Source organism: Sarcophilus harrisii, chromosome X (assembly GCF_902635505.1).
Source record: "Sarcophilus harrisii chromosome X, mSarHar1.11, whole genome shotgun sequence".
Lineage (NCBI taxonomy): Eukaryota > Metazoa > Chordata > Mammalia > Dasyuromorphia > Dasyuridae > Sarcophilus > Sarcophilus harrisii.
The window spans coordinates 5,403,265-5,423,503 of NC_045432.1; the positions used below are offsets into that span (position 1 = coordinate 5,403,265).

Below are 20,239 nucleotides of genomic sequence, written 5' to 3' on the forward strand. Positions count from 1 at the left end.
TCTCGGGATGGGGGCTGTGTGAGGGGGAGCTCCTTGCACACCCTCTGCTTTGCTCCCATCTCCCACAGATCTACCCTGTGAAGGGCCCCAAGGAAGGGGGCACACAGGTGACGGTGTTGGGCGAGAATCTGGGCCTGACGTACCACGAGGTTGGCGTGAGAGTAGCGGGCGTTCGCTGCAACTCCATCCCTGCCGCCTATATCAGCGCCGAGCGGTGAGTGAGCCACAGGTGCCGGAGCGTTCCCCTGGCGCCGCCCTCAGCCCCCGCCCCGAGAGCTCCGCGGCCCGGCTCTCTGTCTGCTTCTCACTGTGGGACACACGCACGTGGACACGTGTGTGAATTCCCTGACCCCCCCTCCATCCCCTCCCCCCAGCAGCAGAGGTGGGCAAGGAGGCGGCAGCGCCCGGCCAGTGCTGATCTGTCCTCTCGTGACTTCGGCGCTCGCCCCCGTTCACTCGCCGCACTTTCTTGCTTGCCAGGATAGTGTGCGAGATGGAGGAGTCTCTGGTGCCCAGCCCGCTGCCAGGGCCCGTGGAACTGTGTGTCGGCGACTGCTCTGCTGACTACCGGACTCAGTCGGAACAGCTGTACACCTTCGTGGTGAGTCCCTGAGCAGCGATTCGGACCCGTGTGGGCCACGCTCCCTCCCCGCCTTCTTTTCCCCAGAACAGAGCTTTATTCCTGGTCTCTGCCTTCTCCCCCATGAGACCTCTTGAGCCTGGAGTCCAATCTACCCTCAAACACTTCCTAACTTTCTGATCCCGGGCGAGTCGTTTCATCTTTGGCTGCCTCAGTTTCCCCATTCCCCAACTGAGGAACATAATAGGATTTAACTTTCCAGAGCAGTTGGCACACAGTAGGCACCGAGTGAGCCCTTTCTCCCTCCCTCTCTCCTCCTCATCCTTCTTTCCTCTCTTCCCCCATGGGTTCTGAGTGATGTCTGCCTTGGGTCTTGGGGTGGGCTTGGCTGGAAGAGGAGGAGCCTTTTCTCCCTCTCAGGACCTTTCCTTCCACTGCAGACTCCAACTTTTGAGCAAGTAAGCCCCAGCCAAGGACCAGCTTCCGGGGGCACCCACCTCACCATCTCTGGCAGCCACTTGGATGCGGGCAGCAGCGTGGCCGTGGCCGTGAGGAACAAAGAATGCCAGTTCGTGAGGTGGGTGTTCTTATTCTGTTCTACGCGAGGATTCGCTCTCTGTACTGGGCAAAACAGCATGCACCCAGAGCAGTAAATGCACTGGAGGGTTTGGGGGCAGGAGGGTGGAGTCAGGGAGCCCTCCTCTATAGGGAGCTCAGCCTGGGAGAAACTGGCGATTCAAAGGAGACGGGGATGAGGAAAGAACGTGTGGCGGGCCTGAGGGCCAGCCTGGGCCTAGCCACGGGGACTAAGCCATGGGGGCCTAGATGGGCCTAGACACGGGGACTTGGCCACAGCTGTCGCTACGGGGGCCTAGCCATGGGGGCCCAGCCTTAGGGCCCACCTGGCTCAGGAAGAGTGAGCCCGGAAAGTGGGCCGCATCAGCAAGAGTGGTGTAGAAGAAGCCAAGGAAGCTTAGGAGCGTCACTAGAGTCTGCCAAGTTGAGGGTAGACAGGAAGAAGGGGGACCCGGGTTTGAGGGTTGAAGCAGGTCCTAGGCCCGGGACTCAGGAAAGGAAGCTCCAGATGGCGTGGGGATGGGAAGGCCCAGGAGGGTGAGGGAACGGTGCGGGATGGGCCGGGAGGGTTTGGGGGTAGGGGAACGAGGTCAGTTTGGAACGTGTTGGGTTAGAGTAGTGGCGTGGGACAGCGCATCAGGAGAATAGCTGAGGCCGGCCACATAGATGTGGGCAGCTCCGGAAGTAAGGAGGCCGGCGGAGGCATTGTTTGGGAGGATGGCTGGGGCCCTGGTCCCCCCCACCCTGACCCACTCCATCTCTCCCTAGGAGAAGTGCCAAGGAGATCCTGTGCATCTCCCCCAGCTCGGGCCTGGGCCCCGGTCAGGCCGCCATCACCGTCCGCATTGACCGCGCCAACATCTCCAGCCCCGCCGTGCTCTACACCTACACTCCGGATCCCACCATCACCCTTCTGGAGCCAGCCTGGAGCATCTTTAAGTGAGCACAGCCCAGTGGGTCACTCCAGAGAGTCGGCTCGGGGCCCTGCTTCTGCCTGTGGGAGCCGGGGGCGGGGAGCCCAAGGCTTCCCATGCCCTCTGGGCACCACCCGTGGAAACCAAGCCTTCCTGTGCCCTCTGGGCCCTGCCCATGGCCCAGGTGGGGAGACTGAGCCATTCTGCCCGCTCTGAGCCCTGGGTCTGCTTAAAGCAGACTTAAAGCCTCCCAGCTAAGCTCACGCTGTGCCACGGGAAGGTCTTGGTCTGCCTTGGCCCAGGTGGCTTGGGTGGGGGAGCTTAGCCCTTTTCTTTTCCCTCCTACCCATTTCAGTGGCAGTACCCCCATCACTGTGACCGGAACCCACCTGTTGACAGTCCAGGAGCCGCGAGTTCGAGCCAAGTATCGTGGCATTGAGACAATCAATGTGAGTGGAGTCACCTTCCTCCCCCTGGAGCCCCTCTCCCCCCTCCACTCACCTTCTCCTTCCCCCCCTCCCTCAGACCTGCCGAGTGCTCAACGACACCGTCATGCTGTGCAAGGCCCCTGGCATCTTCTATGGCCATTCTCACCCGCCGTCCGAAGGGGAGCATCCGGATGAGTTTGGCTTCCTGCTGGATCACGTGCAGGCTACTCGGACCCTGGACCGCTCGGCCTTCACCTACTACCCCAACCCCAGCTTTGAGCCCCTCGGCCCCACCGGCGTCCTGGACATCAAACCGGGCTCCCACATCATCCTCAAGGTGTCGGGGGAAGGCGTGGAAAGAGCCAGGGAGGGTGCTAGCCAGGAAACCGGGGCACCGGGCCGGCCCGGACCCACCCGGCCGTGACTCTGCCTGTCTCTGTCTCCCCTGCCCGTCCCTAGGGAAAGAACCTCATTCCGGTGGCGTCGGGCAGCTCGCGACTCAACTACACCGTACTGATCGGGGGCCAGCCGTGCGCGCTCACCGTCTCTGACACTCAGCTTCTCTGTGACTCGCCGACTCAGACCGGCAAGCAGCCCGTCATGGTGTGGGCCCGGGGCAGAGGGTGGCGGGCAGGGCGGGCGGAAGAAGCCGGAGGGCGTCCGTCTAGCTCCCACGTGCCTCGCTTTTCTTGGGCAGATCCTGGTGGGGGGCCTGGAGTTCTGGCCGGGGACACTGCACATCTACGCGGACCGGGCGCTGACCCTGCCGGCCATGGCCGGCCTGGGAGCGGGTGGCGGCCTGCTGCTCCTCGCCATCGGGGCCGTCCTCATCGCCTACAAACGCAAGACCCGAGACGCCGACCGTACCCTCAAGCGGCTGCAGTTACAGATGGACAACCTGGAGTCGCGTGTGGCCCTGGAGTGCAAGGAAGGTACCGGAGCCGGGCCGGGCCCGGAGGACGAGAGAGGCGGGAGAGCCGGGCGGCTCTGGGGGAGGGCCTGCCCCCTCTCCTAGCTTGCAGCCCTTTGGGCCCCTTTGCATGTGTGTCTTCTTTACCCCTAGCTTTTGCCGAGCTTCAGACAGATATCAACGAGCTGACCAATAACATGGATGGGGTCAAGATACCCTTTCTTGATTACAAAACCTACGCCATGCGAGTGCTGTTCCCTGGGATTGAGGAGCACCCTGTGCTCAAGGAGCTGGATGTGAGTCCTCCCTGTGGGAAAGCCCTGAGACCCACCCTGCGCCCCGTCCTGCTCCCCCCCCGCCATCCATCGGTCCCCCCGATCCTGCCCGCCTCCTACTCTCATTCTGCTCCCCTGCGATTTCCTCAGACCCCTCCCAACATGGAGAAGGCACTCCACCTGTTTGGACAGCTGCTGCACAGCCGTGCTTTTGTGCTGACCTTCATCCACACCTTGGAGGCCCAGAGGAGCTTCTCCATGCGTGACCGGGGCAACGTGGCCTCCCTGACCATGGTGGCGCTGCAGGGCCGGATGGACTACGCCACCGGCCTGCTCAAGCAGCTGCTCGCTGACCTCATCGAGAAGAACCTGGAGAGCAAGAACCACCCCAAGCTGCTGCTGCGCAGGTAGGTGCCCCTTGCGCCATTCCCTGGCACTCCTTCCTCAGTGCCTCCTGTGTCTCCCCTCTCCACCTTTGGGTGTCTCCGGGCGTCTTGTCTCTTGTGGGCCGTACGTTGGCGGTCTCGTCTTTGCCGGAGGGGGGGACTTGAACTCCGTCCGTGCCCGGGGCTGAACTCGCCTTCTTCCCTTCTGCCTGGTGGCCTGTCCTAGGACTGAATCGGTGGCAGAGAAGATGCTGACAAACTGGTTCACCTTCCTGCTGCACCGCTTCCTGAAGGTGAGCCTCCCTCTGAAGGCCCCAGGGCATGCTGGACTTGGGCCGTCCGGAAGGCTCCCGGCGGCCCTGGGTCCGCCTTTGGCTGTGCTGCTGGGCCGGGGTCCCGCTCCCCTTGGGCTCTGGTGGGGGCCTTGCTTCCCTCCCATGGTGCTCACTGAAGCTTCCTCTGGAGCAGGAGTGCGCCGGGGAACCGCTCTTCATGCTCTTCTGCGCCATCAAGCAGCAGATGGAGAAGGGGCCCATCGACGCCATCACGGGGGAGGCCCGTTACTCCCTGAGTGAGGACAAACTCATCCGCCAACAGATCGACTACAAAATGCTGGTGAGGGCTCCCAGGCCACGTGGAAGGGGGGGGCGACCCCAGACCCCAGGTCTGCCAGGGGAACTGTGGGTGAGGGTGGGACAGGAAGGGGCAAAGCAAGCAAAGGTGCCACGTCGGGCTGAGCCCCCTTCTCCTCCCCAGACCCTGCACTGTGTGTGCCCTGAGAGCGAGGGCAACGTCGAGGTCCCTGTCAAAGTCCTCAATTGTGATACCATCACCCAAGCCAAGGACAAGCTGCTGGACACCGTGTACAAGGGCATTCCCTACTCCCAGCGCCCCAAGGCGGACGACATGGACTTAGGTAGCTGCTGGCAAGGCTGGGGCTGGCTCTCCTCGGCTGCCCCTCCTCCCCCGCCATGACACCCCCCACAGTGAGGCACACACAGAGAACCCCAGACTGAACACCAGCCAGAGCGGAGAGACGCTGGGCCTAAACTCGGGAAGTTGCAGCTAGCCTCAGCCACTCGTCAGCTCTGCAATCCGGGGCCAGTCATTTAGCTTGCCCACCTCAGTGTCTTCCTCTGTAAAATGGGAGCCATAAGAGCACCTCCCTCCCGGGGCCTTGGGGAGAATCCTCTAAGGTGACATCTGTAGAGTGCTTAGCACAAGGCCCGGTACATAGTGGGAATTATATTCACATTTATCATTATGATAATTCTCGTTAGCTGTGCCACTCTGGGATCTCACGCAGTTTCCTCCTCCGTCAGACACGTGATGACCCTGCAGATTTGGGACGCTGGCCTTCCTTCCTCGGGCTTGGGTGGGGGATGCTCAAGTGTGTCCCTGGGTCAAGCTCTCTGTGTCCTCCACCCCCCTAGAATGGCGCCAGGGCCGCGTGACCCGGATCATTCTGCAGGACGAGGACGTTACCACCAAGATTGAGTGTGACTGGAAGAGACTCAACTCCTTGGCCCATTACCAGGTGGGGATAGCTTCCGTTGCCGTCAGCCCTGGCACCTCCCTTTGCTGGGACCCTCCCGCTCCAACCTTTCTGACCCCGACGCCGTGTCCTCCGTTAGAGGAGAAAAAGTTCAAGGGTCAGAAGAAGTGGGCCGGGCTCCCAATTCTCCTCCTTACTGCTCGCATGTGAGCTCGGGCAAGCCACTCCCCTCTCCTGGGCCTCAGTTTGCTCTTGTGTAAAAAGATGGGATGAAAGTAGGTGGCCCCTAAGTCCTTCCAGCTCTAGGTCTGGGATCCTCTCACTCCTTTCCCAGGTCACAGACGGCTCCTCGGTTGCGCTGGTGCCCAAGCAAGTATCTGCCTACAACATCGCTAACTCCTTCACCTTCACGCGATCCCTCAGCCGCTACGGTGAGCGGGGGCTGCCGCACGAGGGGAGAAGATGGGAGAAATGGGCAGAGGGGTACAAGGAAAGAGAGACAGAGGGGGAGGAGACGGAGGGAGGGAGGGGCAGGAGGAGGGAGAAAGAAAGACAAGGAGAGGAAGGGAGAGACAAAGGGCGGGGGGAGGGGTGAGGAAAAAAGAGAAAGACTGGGGACAGAGGAAAGAAGGAGGGACTGCGAGATCGTGCAAAGTTGTGTCCCAGATGGGAGCCTGGAGCAGGATCAGCCCCCCTGGGAGCGGCAGGTGTCCTTGGGGAAGGTCAGCTCCACACTGCGCCTGCCTCTGCACCTCCCTCCCCTGCAGGCCTGGCTGCCGCAGGGACCACGGCCACGTGGGTTTTCAGACACGGTAATGGCTCGCTTTTGCCTTTTTCTCCTTGAGAGAGAGTGGCCCACGTGTCCCTGAAGCTTTAATAGCTGAAAACAACTTAGAATCTTGGGGGCACCTCGGATCTGGAGAGGACGTTGACGTCTCTTGGCACAAAGGTGTCTTCCCGCTGGGGCCCTTTTGAAGGGCCATGCGGCCCACTCCCAAGTATCAGTACCCCCGTGCCAGCGCTCCTCTCGCCTCCCTTTACAGAAAGCCTGCTCCGGACTTCCAGTAGCCCAGACAGCCTCCGTTCTCGGGCACCCATGATCACACCTGATCAGGAGACGGGCACAAAACTGTGGCATCTGGTCAAAAACCACGACCATGTCGACCATAGGGAGGGTGACCGAGGCAGCAAGATGGTATCTGAGATCTACCTGACTCGGCTGTTAGCAACAAAGGTCAGTCCCCACCGCCTGGAGATGGGGAGGGCACAGGCTCAGAGGTTCCTTCGCTTTCTCCTGCCCACAATAGCCGTTGGTGGCTCGGGATCCTCAGCTGCTGGAGCGTGTCCCAGTAATTGGGCACACTGGTCCCTTCTGTCCCTGGGCTCAGACTGAGGCCGTCCTCCGGCCGAGCTCTTGGCCCCAGCCGGCCTCCCAAGGCTCAGAAACGGCAGGGTCGTGTCTCTGCGAGAGGTTTAGAGCACCACATTGGGAGTAATTCTGGCAGTTTGTCCTCGGCGCACCTTTGATCTTCTCACTGGTCGTTTCATCTTTAGATTAGATTTAGATTTAAATTAGGCCCCTGCCCCAGATGTCAACCTGCTTCCGGCCCGTCACCCGCAGCCCCGTCACGTCTAGGGCCTCTGTGGCCATCGCTTGGTGTTCGGGGCTCCCCTCGTCCGTAATACTGGACAAAAGTAGCGGCGGGGGAAGAGCAGTGGCCGGGATCCGCCCTCTGGGCCCAGGCGAGCCCCCTCCCCTAGCTGGACCCGTTTCCTCCTGTGGAGCAGAAGCGGAAGGAGATGCGGGCCCTTCCGGCTCTCCCCCAGGGTACGTAGCTTGTACCGTTCTCCCCAGGGCACCCTGCAGAAGTTTGTGGACGACCTCTTTGAGACGGTGTTCAGCACTGCCCATCGTGGCTCGGCCCTGCCTCTCGCCATCAAGTACATGTTTGACTTCCTGGACGAGCAGGCGGACCGCCAGCAGATTGCTGACCCTGACGTGCGGCACACCTGGAAGAGCAATTGGTACCCGCCTGTCCCGTGGGCCCTACTTTCCATCCTGTCTGGGGGTGGTTGGGACAGGGGACAGACAGGAGCCAAGCCCAACCCAGAACTTTAGAGGTGCACTTTTGGCCCGCCAGCCGGTCCTACTCTTCGGAGCCTCTTGGCTCCTAGGACGCGCTGTTTTGCCACTTCTGGGGGGACCTCACCATGCCCAGGGGGGACGTCCTATGTGAGTTCTCTGAATGTCTGAAGCAGTTGGTATAAAGTGAGGGACGACACGGCAGAGCCCAGTAGGAAGTCCTTCCAGAGGCCACAGCTTCCTCTTCTGTTTAAAGAAATCTCAGCATTCCTGTACTGGGTTTGCTTAGAAGTAGGGGTGCCTACAACAAAGTCAGCTCTTTGTGCATGGGTTGGGCAGTTCTGAAGTGGCGCTCCGTGATTTCTCCCTGAAGATTTTTCAGAGGAGACGGAGGAGGACAGGGACTAGTGCACACAAAGGCCTGGAGGCCGGAAAGGAGTAACGGTTGTGTGACGGCTGGAGAGGCTTGACTTGGCCAGAGCCCAAGGAAGGGCTTTAAGGCATTTGGAAATCAGCCGCATAGTTATTCCGGTCCTGAAGAGGGCGGAGCTCAGGAATAGTGTCTTTATTTCAAGTCCCCTGCCATCTTCCTAAATACTCAATCCCCCCATCCCCCCCCCCCGGAAAGCTGAGGGGGTGGGAATACCTCCTGTAGCCTGGCACCTGCACTTAAAGCTTTGGCGGGGCATCCGGCCGGAGGTGAGTTAGGAGGACGCCAGCGGGGGGAAACCGTGGATGCTGGACCAGAGGTGTGTGGTGGGAGGGTTGAGAGGGCCAGCCAGCCAGGTGCTGCCCTCACCGGAACACCCGGGGCCTCCCCGCCAGCCTCCCGCTCCGCTTCTGGGTGAACGTCCTCAAGAACCCCCAGTTTGTGTTCGACATTCACAAGAACAGCATCACGGACGCCTGCCTGTCAGTGGTGGCCCAGACGTTTATGGACTCCTGCTCCACTTCCGAGCACCGGCTGGGCAAGGATTCTCCCTCCAACAAGCTCCTCTACGCCAAGGATATCCCCAACTACAAGACCTGGGTAGAAAGGTGGGCACCGTGGCCAGCAGATCTCTTGGAGGCTATGAGTTGGGTGTCGGGGCCGGGGCGGCTCGCCAGCTTCCTTCCCCGGAGCCGTCGCTGGCGGCAGCAGAATGGGCGGCGGGGGCCCAGCGAAGGAGGTCTTAATGCTGCGTTAGCCCACTATGGAGGGAGGACAGGAAAGGGGGTAGTCCCCCGCCCCTGACTGGTCTGGGGAAGGAAGTATGGGATAGAGAGGGATTGATTCCCATTTACCGAGCACCTGCTGGGCACTCCCGGCCACGCTTGGGGGAGCTCTGGTCCGCTTGAGACCAGATGCCTCCCTAACATTACGAAGTCCCCCGGTCGCCAGACGAATGGCGTGGAGGCAGCAAAGAGGGAGGAGCGAAGCCCGTTAGGCTTCCTGTAGGTGCTCACAAGCCAGGTAGGGTCGGAACAGAAAGAGGATGACACCAAAAGGGTACAGGAGGTGACGCCAGCCTGGTGAGCCCGTTGGGGGAGTGTCGCTGTCTGCAGCTCCCAGAGGGGAGAGATGGGAGGTGAGATCCTGGCTGCCCTTCCTGCCCCATCACGATCTCTGCCCCGACAGGTACTATCGGGATATCTCCAAGATGGCATCGATCAGTGATCAAGATATGGATGCCTACCTTGTGGAACAGTCCCGCCTCCACGCCAATGACTTCAACACCCTCAGTGCCCTCAGCGAGCTCTACTTCTACATCAACAAGTATCGGGAAGAGGTGGGGTGCTCTTCCCTGGCCTGCCCGCCTCCCATCCCCACCCCCATCCTTTCCTCCTTCCCAGTTCCTGGCCTCCTGTGTCCACATCTTCATTATCAGTTGCTTATTTGGGACCCGCTGACCCCAAGCTGGGTTATGGGGCGGCTTGAAGTTTGGGCCCGGGGTCGATAAAATCTGGACCTTTTCCCGGGGAACACCCAAAGGGGCCGGTGACGGGCACAGGCCGGGGGGGGGGGGCCGGTGCATGTTTTTCTAAACTGGGCCTGAAGGGACAGGATGAGCAGAGGGCATTCTGGGTAGGATGGTCAAGTGAGGTGCAGAGACTGGAAGGACTTGGCAGATAGCCGCAGTGAAGGGGACGCGTTGGGGACCGGCCATCCCCAAGGTCTCCTGCTGGGGGAATCAAGGAGGCCCTTCCTCCCTTACCCTCCCACCAGACCCTCCCCTTCAGGCCCCTGTATCCTGACGCTCTCCTCAGTAAAAGCACCCACATAGACGTGGCTAGGGGGGAGGCCCAAGGAAGAGGCTGTGTGGGAAATTGCCAGGAGGCAGGGGAGAACATGGGATGGGGGAAAGGGACTGGGGACTCATGGCAAGAGGTTTGTGGCTCAGAGGTGACTCTGCTCAGTTCAGGAAGCACCTGCTGGCAGACGGGTAGATGCGAGAGGTGGGGGCTGAGGCTGGTACAGTGGCTACAGTACCAGGCCTGCAGTCAGAAAGACCCGACTTCAAACCTGCTCTCCACCATTTACTGGCTCTCTGACCCTGGACACACCAATTCACCTGCCTCACTTGCCTCATCTATAAAATGGGAATAAATAACAGTGCCTTCATAACAGGGTTGTTGGCATAATCCAGTGAGAGAATGCTATACGTAATGCATAAAGTACAGTGCCTGGCACCAGTGGGTGCTTAATAAATGCTTACCAAAAAAGTAAAGTACATGGCACTTATAATAATATTAGCGGGCCAGGTCCTGGCCTCCAAGAGCCTCCACGCCAGCTCCCCCAGCACACAGACGCGAGTACGTAAGGGGCACAAAAAGTGCTTCCCGTGCCGCTGGAGGGGTCGGGGTTGCCGAGGAGAGAGCACGGGGGAGCCGAGCACGTCTAGAGCGGCTTGGGAGGCAGAGTGACGGTGAAGCCGGCGGCTGAGAAGGCAGGGACCGCGGGGCCGGTTCCGGGGAGTGGGGAGGCCAGCCCTCTGAGAAGCGGAGGCTTGGATCGAGCAAAGGCACCCGGGAAGTAGGCTGAGGGATTCACGAGCACAGAAGGCCCCGGGAGCGGGAGGGCGGCTGCCTCCGGGCTTCCCCTCACCCAGCCTCGGCTTGGCCCACAGATCCTCACCGCCCTGGACCGAGATGTCGGCTGCCGGAAGCAGAAGCTGCGGCTCAAGTTGGAGCAGGTCATCAGCCTGGTGTCCAGCAACAGCTGAGGGCTGAGGGGCCGGGGAGGGCAAGGAGGCCGGCGGCCCACCCCTCTCGGCTTCCTCCCCTCACCACCCGTCTCCCCTCTTCCCCCCTCCCCCCCACGGCCCAGCCCCCTTCTCTGCCTCCCTCCAGGGGCCCTGTGGCCCGGCCCCTTCCTCGCCGCCTGCCTCCAGGCACGAGTGAGGGAACCTTTCTGTCTCCTTACCTCTAGGAGAGACAGGTGGGTGGGCCTCCCCATACCCCCAATGGAGGCAGAAGGGGAAGCCGGGCCGGGCACATCTGGATAGACACGCTCCCACGGAAACCAAAGGGGAGGGGGGCACAGTGTCTAACTGGCCTCATGGAAGGGAGGGTCTTTACTTAGTGCCTTTCTTTTTTGGGGGGTGGGGGGCCGACACCATTTAGTCGGGCCCTCACAGCCAACAGCAGCAATACCCCCAGAGATGGACCCCGGTTCTCCCACCTCCCTCTAAGCTCTGATCTCTGCCCCCCCTCCCCTCGTGTGTGCTAACTCCAGGTGTTGTTGAACGGAACCTCTCCTCAGCCTGTATTTATAACATCCCCTCCCCAAAGCCCTGACTCGGCCTATTTATTTAATTTGAACGCCCCCACCCCCCTGTAAATATTCTTCCTGCCTGAGGGTGGCTCGTGCCGTGCCCCGGGCAGATGCCCAGCCGGCGGCCGCGGCCCCGTTCCTTCCTTTTCCCTAGGCCCAGCAGGCCCTCCTGGCTCTTGCTTTGTTCCCGGGCCTGGTGCCTCAGGAGTCCGTTATAGGTGGGGGTGCCCGTCCACGTGTAGCGGTCATGGGGCCAGCAGCTCTCACTGCCTCTCACTGATCTGGAAGATGGTAGGAAGGCTTTAAGCCTGGGGGGGGGGGCGGGCAGTGGCGGGAGCCCAGGTGGGAAGGGGAAGACCTCCGGCTTGGCCCTATCCCTCACGGGGCCTCAGTTTCCTCATCTTTAAAATCAAGGGATTGAGGTCGACAGTGGCCCTCCCAGCTTGGCCAGCACGGTTCCCCCGAGCCCTCCTCCGCATCTTCCTCCCTGCTCCCGACAAAGCAATAACGAAGGGTCTAGCCGGTGCCAGTGACCGGGAGGAGGGGAGCCCGGGGCTAGTGCCGTCTTTCCCTCGAGCAGCGCCTCTCTCGGCCTTTGCGGGCCTGCCGCCGCAGCCGACTGGGGCTTGTGGGGAAGTCCTCGGAGGGAGAGAGAGGCTCGGAGGCCCAGGCTGGGAGAGAGGCTTGTCAGCTTATAGAGGCCGTGCCTTATTCCTTAATTTATTCTGTACACTGCCCCAAAGTGTAGATGTTTTCTGTACAAAGCCAAGCAACTGGCCTGCCCTGTAAATAAGTGTCTGATTGTGCCCATCCGTCTGTCCTTCGTCTCCCTCCTCCTCCTCCTCCCCAGCCATTCCTGGCCGCATGAGCTTTTTATTTTTTCATTTTGTAATTATTTTCTTTTGCTAATTAAAATGCCTGGAAAAGAAGTAGCTTTTAGCCCTGCTGATTTCGGGGGTGGTTTGCCCCTTTCATCCATGCCTTCTGGAGCCCGTGGGTGCAGCTTGGGGGGTTAGTCTAGACCCCAGAGGACAGCAAGATGTTCTGGGGGTTCTCCGGGGACACGGGCCTACAGAAACCCGGTACAGAATAGCTAGGCCGCGATTAATAAGCGAGGGGCCTGCCCTCGACCAGGATTGCATCCGGAAAAAGGAAAAAAGCAATCTGGGCCGGGGGAGGCTTCTCACACAACAGGTGCTTAATAAAGGTGGGTGGAGGGCAAAGCTGCCGGAGGCAAAGCCAGAAGCCGGTTGGCTTTCTTGGGGGCCGCGGCTTCGAGAACTGCGCAAAGCCGTCGGCCGCCTTCATCTGGTACTTCGTCCATTGGGTTGGGAGGTGCCACGATGCTAAAAGACCACTGTCCCCACCGTCCCTACCTTTCAATTTCTCTGGTCTGGTACAGAGCCTTCAAGGGTGGCATCTACCCTGATTTTTTGTTGTTGTTTTTTGAGTAATAAAGTATCGTCATGTTGAAAACCTGTTTTATTGCTCCTGGGCCCCCCTTCTTTTTGCGGGGGAAGTTCCTGCCGAGGCCAGACCATTACCTCTGTCCTGCCGTCCGGGGAGAGGGCTTTGGGTACAGCCGCACTTCCACATGAGACTGCTTTGGGCAGTGCCCCAGATCCTGTCCTACCAGTAAGATACTAGCACTGTCCCAGAAAAGAAAGGAGCGGCTCTGAGTGCAGTGCAGCAGATAATCAGTAAACATTAGGCGCCTACTATGTGCCAGGTTCTAGGCATTCACAAAAAGGCATGACGGTCCCAGCCCCCGAGGAGCTCGGGCCAAAGGAGGAGACTACATGTGACAATATACAAACAAGATCTAGACAATATAAACTGGGGATACTCAACAGAGGGACAGATCTAGAAATAAAGAGGATGAGGAAAAGTTTCCTGTAAAAGGTAGGACTTTAGTTGGGCCTTGAAGAAACTCCAAAGGGGAATCATGAGGAAAAGCCAAGGAAGATTCCTAGAGTCTGGAGATCGAAGGTCTTTTTTAATTAATTTTTTCAAGGTTATTGAATTTGTGGAATTTTATTTTTTAGTTTTGAATTCTCTTCTCCCACCTATTGAGAAGGCAAGAAAAGCAAAAGCCAAAACAAATATGGAGGGTCACTCAAAAACCAAATTGCCACATTAGCCATTTCCCCCCAAAAATGAAGAGAAAAATATGTTTCAGTCTGTCCTCTGCAACCGTCACTTCTGTATCTGGAGATGGGTCTTTTAGAATTGCACTTGGTCATCGTGCTGACCATTTTACAAATGAGGAAACTGAGGTAAACAGGATGAAGTGATTTGCTTAGGGTCACAAAGCTGGTAAGGGCCTGAGAGCAGATTAGAACTCGGGCAGATGATGAGGCTTCCTGACTCCAGCCCCTGCACTCCTCACTGGTGCCACCTAACTGCCCTTGAGAATATTACTTTGTCTAAATCCTTGTGTTGTTTGTTTTTGCTCACTTCGCTTTGCATCAGTTCTTAAGTCTCCCCAGGTTTTCCTGAAAACATCATTTCTTACACCACAATAGTATCCCATCACCTACACGTGCCATTTGGCACGTTTTTGGGCAACTGTTCTCCAAACAAAAGGCTTCACTTTCCAACTCTACCATCATGAAGAGAGACTATATTTCTGTACAAATGGGTCTTCTTTCTTTTGCGTCTTTAGGGTATGACTTAGGGTAGTATTATGGGGTTAAGGGGGAGGCACAATTTATGTTGGGTTCTTTTCTTTAGGCATAACTCCAAATTGCTTTTCAGAACAGTCAGATCAGTGGACGGCTCCATCGGCAGCTCACTAAAGCCCTTCCAGAATTTGTCATTTTAGCCAATCTGATGGGTGTAAAGTGATACGTCCGTTATTTTAGTGTGCAGTTCTCTAAGTATTAGTGATTTTGAGTACTTTTTTAAAAAAAGGTTTTGTTGCTGTCTTCTCTTTCATATATCATCATAGTTATCCCCAGTATCTTTACCTCTTCTCTTTCCAGAGGTTTCTTTCTTGTTTCTAAGAACAATTTTTTTTTAGGTTAGTTTAATTTACTTATTTAGATATCTTATTTATTTTTAACGGTCTTCTAAAGTTTTAGTTACAAATTCTCTCCCTCCCATCCTTTCCTTACTCATTGTGAAGGCAAGAAATGTGATATCGATTATATATATATACAAACATTTCACATAAAAACCATATTTCTATACCATGTTGCAAAAAGAAGGAAAAAAAGATGCTTCAGTCTGCGTTCATACTCCGTCAGTTCTTTCTCTAGGAGTGGATAGCATTTTTCATCATAAGTCCTTCAGAATTGTCCTGCAATATCATATTGATCAGAACAGCTGTCATTCATAGTTTGTTAATCGTACTATATTACTGTTACCATATAAGATGCTCTCCCGGTTCTGCTCACTTCACTTTATATCAGTCTGGTTTTTCTAAAAGCATTTCCTTCATTATTATTCTATCACAATTATATATGACTTACTCAGCCATCTCCCAATTAATGGGCATCCCCTCAGTTTCTAATTCTTTGCCCCACAAAGAGCTGCTAGAAATATTTTTTGTTCATATAAGTCCTTTTCCTTTTGGGGAGCATTGTTGGGTCAAAGGGTATGCAGTTTTATAGCCCTTTGGGCATTGTTTAGCATTGCTCTCTCCATAATAGTTGGACTACTTCACAACCCCACCGACAGTGTATTAGTGTCCCAGTTTTCTCATACCCCTACAACAGTTATGATTTTTCTTTCCCATCATATTAGCCAATCTGATAGGTTCGAGGTGTTACCTCAGAGTTGTTTTAAGTTTCATTTCTCTATTCAGTAGTGATTTAGAGCATTTTTCTTATTATATTAGCTTTGATTTCTTCCAAAAACTTTATATCCTTTGATCAAATAAGTATTTTTAGAGAGGAAAAGAAATTAGCACGATTGATTTCTACATTGAAAGAGTCCAAAAATATGGTCCTTTAATTCTCTTTGATTTTGCTTTGGCTGAGATTGACTGTTATCTGTCTCTCTCTCTCTTTTTTTTTTTTTTTTTTTTTTTTACTTTAGCTGATATATAGTAGAGTCTGCTGAAGTTTCTCATTTTAATTCGTGTTTTTTTTCTGTTTCAAGTATTTCTTGTATACAGAATACAGTTGGATTCTGGTTTCTTATTTCATTCTGCTATCTTCAGTTTTATTGATAAGTTCATCGCATTCACATTCACAGTTATGATTGCTAACTCTGCATTTCCTTCTCTTATTCTTACCCTCTTCTCTTATGCTTTTCTTTTTTCCTTGCCTCCTCTTTAAGAATCTATTTAGCTTCTGACTAATGCCTCCTTTAATCTATTCTCCTTCTCATTCCTCCCTTCCCCTTCCCTTAATCCTATTCCCTCCTAATTCTCCTTTGGGTAAGATATATTTCTGTACCCAACTGTGTATATATGTATATTCTTCCCTCCTTTAACCAGTTCTGATGAGAACATGGTTCAAGTGTCACTCCTCCCCCCTTTAATTGTGTGAACTTGTGTGTGTGTGTGTGTACAAAATTGGAGCTAATTTCTCCCATTCTTCCTTTCCCTACCCCCTTCTCCTAGTGTGTTCCTCTTCTTCAAACATTTCATTCTTCTTTTCAGCTCATCAAAACACATTAGAGTCATTCCTAGGCCTAATCTAATTAGACTTTGTGATTCCTGATGATAGACTTAGTTGTACAAGTGTCATATCTCCATATGAAAATGTTCACAATTTAATCTTATCTGGTTCCCTACGATTGCTCCCTTTTGTTTACCTCCTTTATTACTCCCATGTAGTTTTTAAATCATAATTTAGCTCTTTTAAAAAATTCCTTCTGTAACTCTTCTAGGAATTCTTGGTGGATTCATGTCCACACTGAATTTCTCTTTGCAGTTTTGCTTGAAAATGTTTTCAAGTTTTTCTCTTCTTCCTTGTTAGGCATCTTGAGCTTCTTTTTCTATTTTGTTCATTCTTCTAACCTACTTCTTGACTTTGGACTTGATTTTAGTGCTGTGCTCTGCCAACTCCTATGGAGTGGAGTGGGATGGATGTCTGGCCTGGGCTTCTATCCTCTTACATCCTTCTGCTGCTTTCACAGCTCTGTCTGGGGGCCTGCAAGATTTTGGTGCTCCCAAAGTGGTGAGATCTGGGGCAAGGCCTGTTCCCTGTCGTTCTGGTCTGAGTTCTTACAAGTTCCTAATCCAAATTTTGATCTGTTCACTTGTCCCTGGTTGGTAGTTTCAGCACTCGGCTACTGAACTCCGTTACTGTCAGCCTGCTAGGAGGCTCTACAAGTTCAGAATGACTGAACTGCCAACTCCTCTGAGGTCTGGGGCTCCTGCTCTGGTTATTCCACTGCAGAGCTACAAGCTGGCCTAAAGGCTAGAACAAAGATGATAGCTACTGGGGATGGATGAATCAAGGAAGGGGTTTTTGAAGATGGGGGAGGCACGGGCATGGTTGTAGTCAGCACAGAACGAGACAGTAGAGAGGGAGAGATTGAAAATGAGTGAGAGAGTGGGGATGCCAGAGAGGACAATCTGCAGAAGAAGATGGGATGGAACGTTTCCTTAGCAAGGAGAAGGGGAATCTCTTCATGTAAAGGCAGGGGTGAACGAAGGAATAAATGGGAAAAGACCTCTAAGTGACGTGAGGTGAGGAAGAAGAGAAGGAGAAGAGAGCACTCTTAGGAAATGGCCTTGATTTTCTTCAGTGATGTAGGAGGCAAGGTTCTCAGTTGAGGTGGTTACCTAATAAATATTTATTAAGCCCCTAGATGCGATGCACTAAGCAGCCGGGTGACTAAGAGCTCAGACAAGAAAGACAAGTCTCTGCCCTCAAAGAGCGCAATCTAATGGGGGGGGGGGTGGTGGGATAATCTGGAAATAACTGTGCAAATAAACTCTATACAGGATAATCTGGAGATAATAAACAGGGAGGCATTAGCATCAAGAAGGACTGTCAGAGACTTCCCATAGAAAGTGAAATTGTATCTTGAGACTTGAAGGAAATCAGGAGGCAGAGGTAAGGAGGTGGGGGAGACAGTGAGAGAATGAGTAAGAGAGACAAAGTACACTTCAGACACAGGGGACAGCCAGAAAAAAAAAAGCTGGAGTCAGGAGATGGGGTAGCTTATTCCCAAAACACCCAAGAGGCCAATGTCCCTGGACTCAGTCTATGGAGGGCTATAAGAGGAAGGAGGGAAAGCATAGGAGGAGAGTTATGAAGGTCTTTGAATGACTGACAGAAGAAGATTTGGGTTTTGATCCTGGGGGTGAAAAGGAACCAATGGAATCCAAAAAATAGGGACTTGACACCAAAGATTTTTGAATGGGGTGGGTGTGGGGGGAGTCAGGATGAAAAGGTTTGGAAAAACTACCGTGGTGAGTGGGCAATGAGTCAGTTGGGGAGGTATAAAAGTATTGCTTTGCTGCAGCAAGGACCCAGTTGCTACTGCTTAATAAAACTGTAATGGAGCATCGTTTCAGCAACATATGAATGGGAATGGAGGCAGCAGATCGTGGAAGTGATCTAGGCCTCGGCAGACCGGTGCTATATGGTAAGGGGACAGAGGCCCGAGGGAACAGATCGGTACAGCATGGAACTGGTTCCCCAAGGAGTCAAGATGGGAAAAGAGGGAGAATTCTGCCTGTGCAGGGGTGATGGCCTCAGAAAGAAACGAGGGGGAAAGGGATAGGAGAGGGAGAAGGGATGACGCATCAAGTGGGGCTGAAAGGCCAAGGAAGATGAGCAATTACCAGATTGTGATGATGAAATTTCAGAGCTCATGAGCATTGGAAGAGGGATATTTGTGGGTGGCAGCAGGACCATCTCTCTAAGTAGCTGAGATGAGGCGGAAAAGTACTTCACAGGAAATGTGCAAGTCGAGGTTAAGGTGCTTGAGAGATGACTGATATTAGTGTGGAGTACGGCGCATACTACACAGTATCTGCAGTTTACCATTTGACTTCGGGGCAGGCCACAGCCAGGTATCAACTTGTATGGTTATGAGCCCAGAGCACAATTTCTAAGAAAGTGAACCATGGGACAATATGGCAGATAGAACCTTTAGGATGAGACCTAGGAACAGTTCACCTTGCCCGACACTGTATGCTCTGACTAGTTACAGGGTCAGAACATTTGCCCGTGAGTCAGAGGCAAAATGACTTTGCTCCTGGCTGCAGTTCTTACAATACTCACGATGGCCTCCAGAGCAGGCCGTATTTGACTCTCTCAAGTCTTTTTCATCTTTAACAATCTAATTATCGAAGATGTACGTCACCTACAGTTAGGGTGTAGTGATAATCATTCAAGACACCTACCTCCCAACACTGTCATCATGCATTAAACTTCTAGATCACAGTGTTCCCCAATGAGCTCACTGGAAGCCTTGTAATTCACAGAAAAGCCTTGTACCCATCAGTAAGCTAAAGGTCTCATTTCAAAGAAGGGATCATTGGACAGCCCTTGCTCTGAACTGGGCAGATCACTGGGATGGCCAACACCACCAAGACTACCGTGATGATCCAGTGAGAGTTGGAGGGGTTTGAAAATCATGCCATAGAAACATCATTCAAAGGAACTCCATATAAGGGAAACTCAAGTCAGAGTTATTCAATTGGGGAACAGGCTACCTTGCCCCCAGCATCAAGTTTAGCAAAGGGATATGATGCAAAATGGAAGTCCCGCAAGTTAGGTTGGTCCAGAGAATGTTTAAGTAGAGGCTTCTCCCTGGCCCACGGGTGGGTACTGACAACACAAGATGCTCGCACTGTCCAGAGCTCTCTGCATAAAAAGCTGCCAAAAGTTTCTCATGTTTCACTTCTACCTCACATCAGAATGGCTTCCTGGACCTCGTTTCCCTTGTACGGGTCAAAATGCTCATAAGCACATAGGTAAATTGGGGCGGGGGGGGCTTTTAGTCATAGAAGGGATGGTCACGCCTGCAGCTGTTTTCCAGACCGCAACCAGTCCAGCTACATTTTGAGTGGGCAGAGATATTGGGACAGTCTTGGGTTAGAGCAATGTTCTAATCTGTAGCCTCCTGGTAGTAAGACACTGAGGGAGGTCCAAAGCTCCTGCTAAGGTGGAGGGGATTTTTTTTTAGGCACAGTGGAATAAACATTGGATTTAGTCAGAGGACTGAGTTCAAAGCCCCAGGCTTTGAGACTTTGGGACTCTGAGTGAACCCTCCCTCCCATCCCCAGCTATCAATCTGCTATCTTCTTGTTTGGTCATTTTTCAGTCACGTCTAATACTTTGTGACCCCATTTGGGCTTTTCTTGGCAAAGGTACCAGAGTGATAGCCATTTCCTTCTCCAGCTCATTTTTACAGAGGAGGAAACTGAGTCACATAGGCTAAAGTGACTTGTCCAGGGTCCCATAGCTAGTGTCTGGGGCCAAATTTGAATTCAGGAAGAGGAGTCTTTCTGACTCCAAGCCTGACACTCAATCGACTGCAGTCCCACCTAGCTTTTTACTTAACTGCATGCTTCTCTAACATGTTGACCCTGCTTCTGTGCCCCACACTTCCTTGCCTTAGATTTAGAGCTAGAAGAGACCTTAGATGCTGTCTAGTTCACCCCATTTATTTTCTAGTTTGGGGAAAAGGCCAAAGGAAAGGAAATAGTTTAAGGAAACACAGGTAGTAAATAGCAGAATTTGTCCTGAGCCCATGTGCCTTCCCTTCAAAATGGGTACTCTTTCCCTCATGCCATGTCATCTGCTTCTGACAGGCTCCTCACTGACCAACACAATCATGCTCGGGCCCTCCCTTCCGATTCCCCTCCCCGCACTGAACCCCAACGTTTGCTTCACTGCTTCTCCTCTCCAATTCCTATAGTCTCTA

At 54.1% G+C, this 20,239-nt stretch overlaps 1 protein-coding gene across 1 annotated transcript in view; it reads left to right on the forward strand.

Annotated features, from left to right (window-relative positions):
• PLXNA3 (plexin A3) overlaps positions 1-12,881 on the forward strand; it is a 28,129-nt gene extending 15,248 nt beyond the window's left edge. The window contains exons 14-33 of the mRNA XM_031945197.1: positions 69-214; positions 481-601; positions 1,021-1,157; positions 1,925-2,095; positions 2,426-2,519; positions 2,596-2,835; positions 2,958-3,101; positions 3,196-3,430; positions 3,562-3,704; positions 3,834-4,090; positions 4,296-4,362; positions 4,538-4,684; positions 4,826-4,985; positions 5,503-5,606; positions 5,899-5,995; positions 6,608-6,798; positions 7,420-7,589; positions 8,473-8,685; positions 9,266-9,416; positions 10,755-12,881. Coding sequence (XP_031801057.1) covers positions 69-214; positions 481-601; positions 1,021-1,157; positions 1,925-2,095; positions 2,426-2,519; positions 2,596-2,835; positions 2,958-3,101; positions 3,196-3,430; positions 3,562-3,704; positions 3,834-4,090; positions 4,296-4,362; positions 4,538-4,684; positions 4,826-4,985; positions 5,503-5,606; positions 5,899-5,995; positions 6,608-6,798; positions 7,420-7,589; positions 8,473-8,685; positions 9,266-9,416; positions 10,755-10,850 — 3,084 coding nt within the window. The 3' untranslated portion in view covers positions 10,851-12,881. The remainder of the gene's footprint in view (positions 1-68; positions 215-480; positions 602-1,020; positions 1,158-1,924; positions 2,096-2,425; positions 2,520-2,595; positions 2,836-2,957; positions 3,102-3,195; positions 3,431-3,561; positions 3,705-3,833; positions 4,091-4,295; positions 4,363-4,537; positions 4,685-4,825; positions 4,986-5,502; positions 5,607-5,898; positions 5,996-6,607; positions 6,799-7,419; positions 7,590-8,472; positions 8,686-9,265; positions 9,417-10,754) is intronic.
• The last annotated feature ends 7,358 nt before the right edge of the window (positions 12,882-20,239 follow it).